This window comes from Xiphophorus couchianus, chromosome 22 (assembly GCF_001444195.1).
Source record: "Xiphophorus couchianus chromosome 22, X_couchianus-1.0, whole genome shotgun sequence".
Classification (NCBI taxonomy): domain Eukaryota; kingdom Metazoa; phylum Chordata; class Actinopteri; order Cyprinodontiformes; family Poeciliidae; genus Xiphophorus; species Xiphophorus couchianus.
The window spans coordinates 10,477,178-10,489,200 of NC_040249.1; the positions used below are offsets into that span (position 1 = coordinate 10,477,178).

Consider the following 12,023-nt stretch of genomic DNA (forward strand, 5'->3'; position numbering starts at 1 on the left):
ATGTTGTTGGTGAACACATGACATACTGTTTGATAAAATCAATCCACCACAAATTTTGTTTTATTGTCATGCTTCTCTATTAAACATTGAGACACCACCGGTGTCTCAAAGGTGTTTCGGCCCTGCAGAAACTGAGAATGTCCAAAGTACTTACAAATAGCTAATTCAGTTGTAAGCTTACAACTGAATTAAAATCTGTTATACCAGTAAAATCACAGAAAACATTGTCTCAAGGCACTCAATGACAAGAAAAGCCGGGGAATTGTTCTTTAAGTTTAGTCTAGTGTTGTTGGGTTTTTTTACACAAATCCCCACACAGGTCTAATTCTGTTTCAGCTAGATTCGCCACAAGAGGGAGCTCTTTCAAAAGTTTTCTCTTTCATACGCTATGCAACGTCTCATATGGTCTGTAAGCATTCGGTTTTCTGAATGCATGCAGGGAAGACCAATAAAAAATATAGCCTACGTGACAGAGAACTGTAACTCCTTAATTGATACTGCCTGTATGATTGTTGGACTGAGTGGTCATTGCTAATCTTACATGAAGATATCTTCAGAAAGCTGAGAATGAATAATCATAACCAGAAACTGCCCAAAGCATAAGCAAACCAAGCTGCTGCTTTGGGTCTCCAGGCCTGCAGAGGGTTCTCAGGAATGCCCAAATTCTTACAGAGTACAGGTTTATAAACATCAAATTGTTGTTCTGACTTTGAAAAAATGAGCCTACACTTGACGTTTTATAAATTTAAAAAAAACATAAACGATTTGATATGTAAGAGAGCTTAAAAATGCTGGAAGATGGCCCTGGGTTTGAATTGTTTGCCTGTTCTCCTCATGCATCCCTGGGTTTTCTCTTGGTACACCAATTTCAACTCCAAAAACATGCATAGTGGGCTAACTGGCCCCTTTAACTTGCCCATAGGTGTGGGGGTGTGCATGCATTGTTGTTTGTCTGGTGTCTCTCAGTGTTTTACTGTGATTGACTTCCAATCTGTCCACGGTGCACTCTGCCTCTTAACCATTGATCTCTGGAGATAAGTTTTTTGCTAATATGAGCCGTTGTACGTACAGTCTAAAAGCTAACAGGAGGAGCAACCTTTGAAACAACTCTTTTTTCCATTTAGGATCGTTTCACTTAATGCAGAAGCTTGTCACTTAAATAGCTTTGCAGTGCAGTGTTTCATGCATGGGGTGGAGGACAGTGACCAGGAGTGATGTTAGTTTGGCTACAGTTCTCCGGTGACACACCAACTGCACTGGGTCGAGGGGACATCCCTGCACAGATATGCCCTTCCTGATCAGCTTATCCAGTTATTTCCACTCAGTTGTTAATAAGAAGACCACGGAATAGATTACTGATGCCAGAGCAGAAACGAAAGGTGTTCAGCAGCGTTTCATGGACTCCAAAATACCTCGGTCTCCAAAACCCAATTTAAAAAAAAAAAAGGCATTTAGAGATAAACTTTCCAATGCATTTAAATTCTTGTAGAGAAAAGAAAAATCACAGTTCTATCAATTACAGAAAATCATCCAGCTTTTGTAAATTTTGATGTGATTCACACCCTTCCAAAGTTCAACCATCTCATCCTTCAGAACATGTTCCCTAGCGACTCAGGGATCACCAGTTTCCTTTGTCAATTGTGAGATTGGTCTGATTGATTTCAGTTAATGAATGAATGAATGAATGAATGAATGAATGAATGAATGAATATACTTTTTTAATCCCGTAGAGAGAAATTCACATATTTCAGTTCAACCTGTAAAAACATTTAGGCAGCCCTTCACCCAGAGAGGGAGTGCCACCCTTCAGTATGATACTATTCATTTTTTAAGCTTATACTTTAGCTTAGCTTATTTCTACAGGTTAGTAAAATTGAACTTCTATGAAAAATATTGCAGTTACAGAGTGGCCCAGCCAGACTTCAGACTTGAATCCATCGAGGTAGCTCAAGATTGGCAAGGAGGCTTTCCAGCTTACAGCAATATTTCCCAACCCTGGTCCTTAAGGCACACTGTCCTACATGTTTTAGAGGTTTCCCTGCTTTAATGTGCCTGATTCAACTGATTGCAGTTCAACAAATTCCACTGATGACTGATTTCCAGTCATCAGTGGAAATCAGCTGGATTTCCACTGATGACTGGACTGAAGCAAGGAAATACCTAAAACATGCAGGGCAATGTGCCTAGAGGACCAGGGTTGGGAAAACGCTGCCTTACAGCTTATTGTAAATAGCAAATATAAAACATCAATATGTCAGTGGAAACAATTAAGTCAAACCCCTGAAACTATAGAGTTGTCATGTCTTTAAATATTTGTCCATATATATTTCAGAGATGTAAAAAAACCCAACTCAAATCAAATCTGATTTAGTTAAGATTTTCATTTATTGCTTCATCTACCAAAACGTGTATGAAAACTGTACTTCAAAGAATATTGATACACTTTACGCTGATTGGCTGTGCGTCTAAGATGACGCAGAGCGCACTCATTGAATATTCAAAAAGAGCGTCTCTGAGCTGCTGCATTAAAGTCGGATAGCGGACCATGGGGAGAAAAGGAAAAGTTTTAATTCTGAGATGTTAGCGCAATGACTTTTTAGTAACAATCATATGGGACGAGGCTCCCCGGCGTGAGGAGGGCAGGGTGATTTACAGGAAGAAGCGACACCGACTGCCGGGGCAGGGTGAACGGGACAGCGAGAGAACTTGGGAGAGTTGAGACGAGTGCAACAGTCAGCGGTGGAAAATCCAGCTTGCGCCTATTGATTTGAAAGATGAGCTTGCTGTCTGCCATAGATACGAGCGCCTCCGTGTACCAGCCCGCGCAGCTTCTCAACTGGGTCTATCTCTCCCTGCAAGACCCCCACCAGACCAGCGCCTTTGACGCGTTCAGACCCGAACCCAACTCTTCCCACACGGATCTCAGCTTCAGCAAGACTCCCGCAGCGGCGGACCTGAGCACTTCCCTGAACTCCAACTATCTCAACAACTTTTTCCAGCTGCAGCGCAATGAGGTGAAACATGCTCCGCAACACACAGATCTGAGCCTGTTTGCGATCATGTCAGCTGAGCTGTGTGGGCAGCAAAATGTTCCAGGGGGTTTCTAGCAGGACGGCTATGCGGAACATCATGCATACACTTTTTATAATTACTGTTTGGTGGACAGCTGTAGAATATGCCTTTAAACAGTATTAGCTATTAAAATATAATGTTTATATTTATTTACAGGGCCGGCCCTATTGTTTTTTGGGCCGCACTAAACACTGTCAGTCACTGGAGCTCCACTAATGGCACCCATGTTTAAACATTGATGCATTACACATCAAACTTGGCCATTGTTATAGCAGTTTGGTAACAGGTGGGGCATATAAACCACAAGGCTACTTCGTAGACGTTAACCTATGCAACATAAAATATTCTACTTAGTAAAAATTTCCTACAGTCTGACTACATTATTTTACATATAGATACCTATATTAAACACACAAAAAACTATTGTAAACCTGACCTGTGCTAGTACTCTCTAGTACTCCAAACCCCCCATTGGTTTTGGAGCAGCTGCTTTGATTTGGGGCCCTTTAAAAAATCACAGCTCGATTATTGTCATCTTTATATTCATAGTCACTTATTTATGAATTATGCATCTAAGATCATCATTATTGTTGTTATTGTACAACAATAGAAATAACTGTGTCAGTTGTGTGACCATATGCTGTCTGTTGCCCACTCTTGGGGCCAATACTTAGTTTTTCTATGCCTTAAGTTGATTATTCACATTTTATAAGAGAGTTATTTCATGAAACTTAATGCAATATATATATATATATATATATATATATATATATATATATATATATATATATATATATATATATATATATATATATATTACTCTAAAACTGGATCCCTCTAAATCCACAGAAATAAATCTGGTAAAATTATGAAAACTTTGAGATGCTCACATCATAACATGAAGATTTTTTTTCATTCAAGCACACAAACTTAATTTCCCCTTCTTTCCCCATTGTCAGTGAATAATCCCTTAAAGGGGTCCATTTTCTACATGTCAATATGTTTCAATTAAGGGTGAATTGGAAAATATTGAGTTAAAATATGCATTGCTTGGATATATTTCTGTGCTGCAGATGAAAATAGAGCTCCTCTCTGTCTGGAGAGAACTGGCCACTGCTGGGGTCTGCTGTCTCTCCCTCCTTCAAATAGACCAGGTTGTGCAAACAAAAATCTGTACTTGTTTACATATTGTCTATTTTTGTAGCTCTGTGTAATTTTAGGGACAAATATGCTTATAATGTGTACCGGGTGCTAATCTGATACTCCAGACCGCAGTGTGCAAAAAACAGCACCCAGGCAGGCAACCGCACCCCTAAACCTCAGCCCTGTAAACACACATGTGTACATGCAGCACGCCATTAAAAAACAATTACTTACTGAACATGCTAGTGCAAAAATATACAGCTATACGTGTTAATTACACATCAGTTTAGTTTACCCTAGGTCAAGTTTTGGACACACCAAGTTTTGGACCTAGCATATTATAATACGGTACCCAGGTAGAGCTTTTTAACTCATTTAACATAAGAAGTGTGCAGGAAACTGCACTTTCACATTGCATATGACATGCAGTTGCTTAATTCTTTTCAACCCATATGGTTTTGAAGTGTTTTCAAACTGTGAGAACACACAGAGTCTGGAAACGGTTTAAAAGGTGGGGTCATTTTCAATTTAATGCACAGATCAAGCCAAGCGAAATAACCCACTGCAGACTGGTAATGGATGAGATGAGTAATGCTGAATGCTATTGTTTTTGCAGTCTAATTGGAGCGAGATTGGAATATATTGTTCCAACATGTATTCCACAGAAAATATCTGCTGTCAGTTTAGATTTAATATAAGCTAGTTTTTGGGAAAGTATTTAAATGAAACCTTTTAACCTTTCTCAACATTTTGTGCAAATCTAAATCATTCTACACATCAGTTAAATCCACTAGACGGCTCCATCCTGCTTAAAATATATCAGTGTTTGATTAACTTCCCCACATCACATTGTGACAACTCATCCTTTGGATCTGTTTAAACAGCCGCAGATGTGCTGGACTTGTTCAGATCTCTTTAGCACTTGCTTGAAGAGAGACGGTTCAGAGGTTTTTAAGCCTCTATTTAAAGGTTACAAGCAGTTAATGTATATCCTTGAGTAGATAACTCTCAGGATGTATTAATTTAGTTTAAACCAAAATGATCAGATCCCAGAGGTTGAAGATAGCAGCTAGAGGAGACAGATTTGACTTCTTCAGTCTTAAATCAATTCCAGTCTCCAGAATGCCATAGCAGGTTTATCTGATTGCCGTGATGCGAATCATGAAGCCATTGTCAAGTGTTCAGTGGGTTGTTGTTTACACAGAGACCAAAGATTATTTATACAGAAAATAAAGTTAGAGGGAGATGAGGCACCAAAGATCTTCTTGCATGAAACAAGTAATGAACATGTTAAACTTTTGAGATGAGGAGTGTGCGATTTCATAACTTCATTTGGTTTGGTTCTCTTTCTCAATACACAACAGACGAGACCACCTTGGAAATGTTATGCAGTTGCAACATCTGCTTGTTTGTGGTGATATCACAAGAAGCTGTCCAGTATGGCAAGCCATTAGTATTTATTCGAAACATTTAATCGAAACCTATTTCTGATTCCTATTTGAACTATAGATATCTGAAATGAGAGTATCTCCTGGTACATGTTCAGACTGAGCATTCACATTACTAATTCTAGGCAGGACGGATATGTAGGTGCAACTGCGAGCCCAAAACCCATGGAAAGTGTGAAGTTATTTGACCTTGGGAGAATGAGGTTTGATATGAGAGAAATATTGATTATAGATAGAAATCAGATCCAATTCTGCAGCAGTGTAGAAAATAAAATGGAAAAAGAGCATATAATGGGCTACTGGGGTTACACAGACACAGAGTGAGGACATAACATTTTCAGATCACACAAACGTCTTCTTTGTGTCTGCTCTATCTTCTCAAAGCTACAATTGCAACAGATGGGTGCTAAAACTGAGCTGGGTTCTACTAGTGGTCTCTTGCTAAAAGGGAGATTTTTCCTTTCCAGTGTTTCCACATACTTGCTTGGAACAGGGGATTGCTGCAACGTTAAAAAAATTATCCAATTTACTAGCTATTGTCTATCTAGCTATATGTTCGTTCATTTGATAGTAAACCTTTTTACCAACTTGCGTAATAAACTGAGCCTGATTGCATTTTCTCATTAGTAGGATTAAGATGGAATAATGTAATTGGATTTTAATCTGTTCATATAGTATGAGTGAAATGGAATGAATAGACTATATATTTATATTCATAAATGAGATGCTCATCTCCTACCATAGAAGGGTGCGTTTGATTTATTAACCATGGACAAGTCCTCTGCAACTGAACTCTGTATTAAATAACGTTGGGTCATTTGAAACAAAATAATTTTACATGATCTCTGACATCTTGTTATCTCTGTGCTGACCTAGTGCCACTACAAAGACTCTTCAGTTGTCTTTTTTTTGTTGTTGTTGTTTTTGCATTTTCCAAAAATACCACATTAACTGGTGTTTATTTTGCTAGTTTTCTTTTATCGTAAATGCATATGAATATTTGTAGTGGGGTAAATATTACATCTTACTTTCAAAATTATTCACAACAGTTAACAACATTTATTTAGATGTTAAATTGAATGTCTCAAGCTAGATTTATGTGTAGAATGATAAGAATTTAAACTCAGGAATCTACAGCAGCTCTGTGTTTTTTTTCTGAGCTGTGTTTTAGTGAGACTAGATGAAATGCCTCCAATAGGAGAGTCTTAATTTCACTCATTAGAGACTTGGGACTTGACTTTGAAAAAAACAATTTAACAAGTCTTAATAAATTCTGGTCTAAGGAGTGTGTCAAACTGCCTGCAGAGCTGCTAGTGCCAGAAGACGATCAGATGGTCGGGAAAGTACAGCATTCACATCGAATCCCACTGAATGTTGTATTAAATTAATCAGGTGATAATATAGACATTTATTTGCATGATTATTGAGCCAAATAATGCGATTTGTATAGCTAAGCTGTGTTCCTATATGGTGATAATCTGTATAAATTCAAATTAAAGCAGCTCAAACATTTAATTACATTTTTTTCAGTTTATTAATATAGCACCAATTCAAAATAAATATTCTCTCAAGGTACTTCACAAAAAAAAATCAATTACATTCATTGACTTCAGATGTGATGCTTATAGAATTGTAATGTCGCGGTGCGGCACTTGCTCTTGGCAGTGAAAACCAAACCAGTTCTTCCAGAACCAGTAAGGGTTCTGAAACTGCTCTGCTGGAAGACAGGTACAAGAGATTTAAGTCCTTTATAGCTGTTTTACAAAACCACACTAAAAAGATACTGAACTCTCCCTCTGAATGGCAGAGTGCTTCCTCTTTAGAGTTATCTCTTGTAGCCACTCACTCAGACACACAAACACACAAAATAAACAAACTCTCCCGCTCCATTAGCAGAGGTGTGTGAAATCTCTTTCTCTTGTGTAGGCAGATAATGGTTTGAAGCCAAACAGAGAGGGAAAATGTGACACATCATAAACAGAGCAAAGTTGTTTTGTGTAATTGTTAAAATAATTTCACAATCCTCTCCAAATTTTTCTAGTTACAGACGGCAGAGAATCGAAGAGGCTCCTGCCAGCAGAGAAGAAACACATGGCACATGGAAAACTCCAAGAAACTAAAGAGCTGTAACGTTTGATTTACAAAGGCTGCATGTAATAAATGAACATGAGTCTTAAGGCTGGAGCTGTTTAGCAAGACAATCTTACAGCCTCCAGATAAAGATTTGGCTTTCAGTCGTGGCAAAGCTGCCAAGGCTAAAGTTTCTTTGCTTTGCAACATTAAACACCAACAGTAACATTTCAAGCCAGACATAAACCTGAGTCTCGAGAGTTTCTTATTTCTTATGGCTGAGAGTCATAAGTAATAGTGAAAGTGTGGATTTCACTCTGTTTTTACTTGCAATTTGTGTATCACATATTTGCTATTTAGTTAAACTGCTCTGATTTAAGGCAGATGTCAAGCAAGGTTATCTATTGCTATGTTCCCTCAAGGTTAATGAGACTGCTTTGTGAAATATGTAAGCTTGCTCTAAAACTGGCCTACTTTTCCCGAGAAGCGGGTTGCTGTCTTGTGTTTTGTATTGCAATTTAACTGGGGAAGACAGGGATGGAGAGGAAAGGGGCTGCAAGCATTGCTTTCCCTGTTTTTAATATGCAGAGGGCATCCTCTATGAATTCACTGGGCCTGGTTGCATGCAAGGCTGTGTTCTGTCGCCGACAACAAACCGACAGAGGCTAGTTTACCGCCAACAGTGTGTGGTGACATTGCTGATGGCTGATGGCTCTATGGCTGGCCATAGAGAGCATGTCTCTCATCTTGTTTACAGTGAGTCATCCGTTGTAAAGCCCTGTCTTTCTCCATGGACATGCTCAGTACTTTTCCAGTTCATAAGCACAGCTGGGCTCATCGCCAGATGTTCTGAATTAAATAAGAGAAATGGTCTTGGAGGCCTCACATGTTTTTCTCGCAGCAGAAAATAGAACCGTTAAATATGAAGTGAAAATCTGTTGAAGGAAAACAAAGACGGCACATTGTGTAAAAGCACTGTGTTGAATCGGAGTCTTGTCTGTTCCTGTTTTGTAGGCCATAAACAACAACGTTTATAAGAATGTATCTCCCTATGGATCGCTGAACAACATCGTGGATGGACTCAACTCCCTTACGGACCATTTCTCAGACCTTTCCCTTTCTTCAGAGCCAAGGAAACCCAACAAAAGACCCCCACCCAACTACCTGTGCCACCTGTGCTTCAACAAGGGCCATTACATCAAAGACTGCCCTCAGGTGAGACACACATGTACTCTGGTCTTCTAATGACACTTATATTATATATATATAACAATGGATTTATCAATTGGAGGATATAGTTTTCCAGTACTTACTTAGCAATATTACACATTGCATTAAAAAGTTAAGCATTCATATTTTGCCTTCCTACTATATAATGTATAGTATTGACACTCCTTGAACTTTACCACATTCTCTCATGTTAGAAACACACATTTCTATTTATATTTTAGTGAGATTTTATGTAATAGACTAACACAAAGAGATACATTGCTGAATAAAAGGAAAAGGTTGCATGGTTTTCAATGTCAATTTGCAAATAAAATCAGAAATTGTGCTGAGCATCTGCCCCACGCCCCTGAGCCAGCATGTTTTAGGGTTATACACCTACCAGCTTTGAACATCTAAACTGAACGTTTTGACCCTTTTTCTTTACACACATAAGGTGAAGCTCCACTCCAGTTTCAATGCTGTTGCAGTCACCAACTGACTTTTATGTCTGCATTTAGCTACATCCATTTTCCTATCCTCTCCTTGCTTAATATGTGTCCTGTAACCACTACCATGCTAGTGCTAAACTGTAAACAGGGATTCTTGTAGTTTTTTTTTCAGCAGTGACTTTCTTCTTGTCCCTTCTCCTTTAAAGCCAAATATTTGACGTACACAATTTATGTTTGTCCTTAACAGACTCTCCCACCTGAACTATGGATCACTGTAGCTCCTCCAGAGTTAACATTCTGGCTCTACAGTATATCTGATTAATGCTCTCCTCTCCTCACCAAGCCTGTCAGATTATCTTCATATCTTTATAGGTTTGCAATTTTGTAGTCCTTTCTTTTTAGGGTGATTGGTTGAACTGTGCTCCATGAGAAGTTTTTGCTTGATGTATTGTTTTATTACATAACCGTGCTTTAGACATCTCTATAACACCACCTCAGACCTACCTGCTGTGTGCCTTTGTCTTTATTATTGTAGTTGTTCTTTAGTCTTCTCCAACCTCTGATCCCTTCACAGTTTTTTATTGATTAAACATGTGAACCTTTTCACAATTGAAATGAAATACATCGAGGTTTGTGGTTGTAACATGGCAAACATGGGAAAAAGTTCAAGGGGTGTGAATACATTTGTAAAGCGCTGGCAGCCAATGATCTTGCTTCAGTCAGCTCCTGCCTTTCTCTCCCTCTCTGTTTCTCTTGCTCTTGTTGGACCTGGACTGACCTACTTGTTGAACAGGCTGGCCTCTGTCCCCTCCAGTCATGTGTGTGTGCGTCTGTACGTACACTTGTGTGCATCTTCACAGCAAAACACACACTCTGACTAAAAAGATGTTTAACAACCAATAATTTGTTGAGATATTTTCATTTTTTCCAGATAAAAAGTAGATCTGCGTTGCATCATAAAGTGTTTGTATGTTTAAGAATCAAGGACCATGATCAGTCAGTCAGGGATACATTTTATCTTTAATGAATTTAAAGATAACTGATATAGAGTTACATTATCCACTCTTCCAGTTTTGTGCAAACTTTGCCTTTTAGGGTAACTAATGAGTTCCTTCTGCTTTTTTGCTAACTCACAATATGAACTTGTGTTAACCTTTGCCTAAAGAATCTTGATGTTTAAGCTTCTGATTTACTATTTGCTGAAGTTAATAAGACAAGGTCTTTGTTTCTGCTAAATGGTCCCGGGTGATGCAAGATGCACATATTTAAAAGTTCTAAAATCCACTGGAAAGAAACAAAACAATGACCAAGTTACATAATGATCTGTTGCATCAGCTACACAATATTCAGACGTCGCAGGAAAAAAACCTCTAGGTCAAGTTGCTGCCGGCTGCTGTTGGCAGGATGAAGGAGGCATCCTCACACATGAGGATATGAGGACACACGAAGTTCAGAAAGGGAAAATCACTGCAACAGGCTGAAATTAAAAAAATCTTATAGTCTTTTATGCTTTGTGCTTGAAGATGGGATGAAATTTAGTCACATACAAGTGTAGAAATCATGGATTGGTGCTTATTTTTTATTTCTGGTGTTAGTTGTTTTTTTGCATTTTGCCTCAGATTTAGTTTGATAAATGAGTTACAGAAATAATGTTTGAATAATTGCTAGTTGAGTGAGTAAATTCTCTAATCTGAGCACCAGGTTCTATAATGCGTTGATATTTTAGAAAAAATTATAATTTCCTGAAGGATTTTTCTTTTTTTCAACTCGGAAAAGGTCATGGAAGGTCCTATGGTCATATGATGACCTTCCATTAATCTATTTAGGACAATACTTAGCTCTCTCATCAATGATGACTGCTTCAGCCACTCATTACTAGGGGTACATAATATATTGCTAATGTATCACCATTGCAATTTTCATATTGCAAAGAACCACTTGGATTGTAACAAATATTATCTAATTATATGTCATGACGCTAAAGCAGACCAACATTAATACTCGTAAGTCAAAATGTCATTTTGACATATGACTTACATGATATTCCAAAAACATTGCATGTTTTTATAAGTTGCAATAAATCATAGAAACATATAAAAACACATTTTTGTAATACATGCAATGTGTGTATTATAAAAACATACATGTATTATAAAACATGTATGCACAGTATTATAAAAACGTTGCATGCTTTTATAACACTATGCTGCCCTACTCACTAGGCAATTTTGAGAAACAAAGTCACAAATTATGATCTGGAGCTTACCACTTAGTATGTAACTACTAACTACACTGACAAGAAACAAGACAGACAAAAATTCAAAGCTAGCATCTTCTTACAAAGCTATAAATGCAGTCCATAACTTTTCAAACAGTCTGTAATGCTGTCCTTTTTCACCCCCACACACACACATATACATATATAATGAGGGCAAACTTTATAGTTGGGACTGAAGCCTGAATATGACCTAATTTCATAAAGGGAACAGCATGGCACCATGGATGTCAACAATGTTTACTTGGAGATGTATTTTTTTGTTATTGGACTCAAGCTCTTACTAATCTTTGTTGGTTCAATTCCTCCCTTTTTGCCTCCTCTCCTTTGTCTTCTCTCTCTAGTTGAGTTACAGTT

The 12,023-nt window shown here is 38.0% G+C and overlaps 1 protein-coding gene across 1 annotated transcript in view; it reads left to right on the forward strand.

Annotated features, from left to right (window-relative positions):
* Nucleotides 1-2,493: 2,493 nt before the first annotated feature.
* Nucleotides 2,494-12,023, forward strand: part of zcchc24 (zinc finger, CCHC domain containing 24) — a 41,737-nt gene continuing 32,207 nt past the window's right edge. Inside the window, exons 1-2 of the mRNA XM_028007715.1 lie at nucleotides 2,494-3,014; nucleotides 8,748-8,948. Of these exons, the coding sequence (XP_027863516.1) occupies nucleotides 2,775-3,014; nucleotides 8,748-8,948 (441 nt within the window). The 5' untranslated portion in view covers nucleotides 2,494-2,774. The remainder of the gene's footprint in view (nucleotides 3,015-8,747; nucleotides 8,949-12,023) is intronic.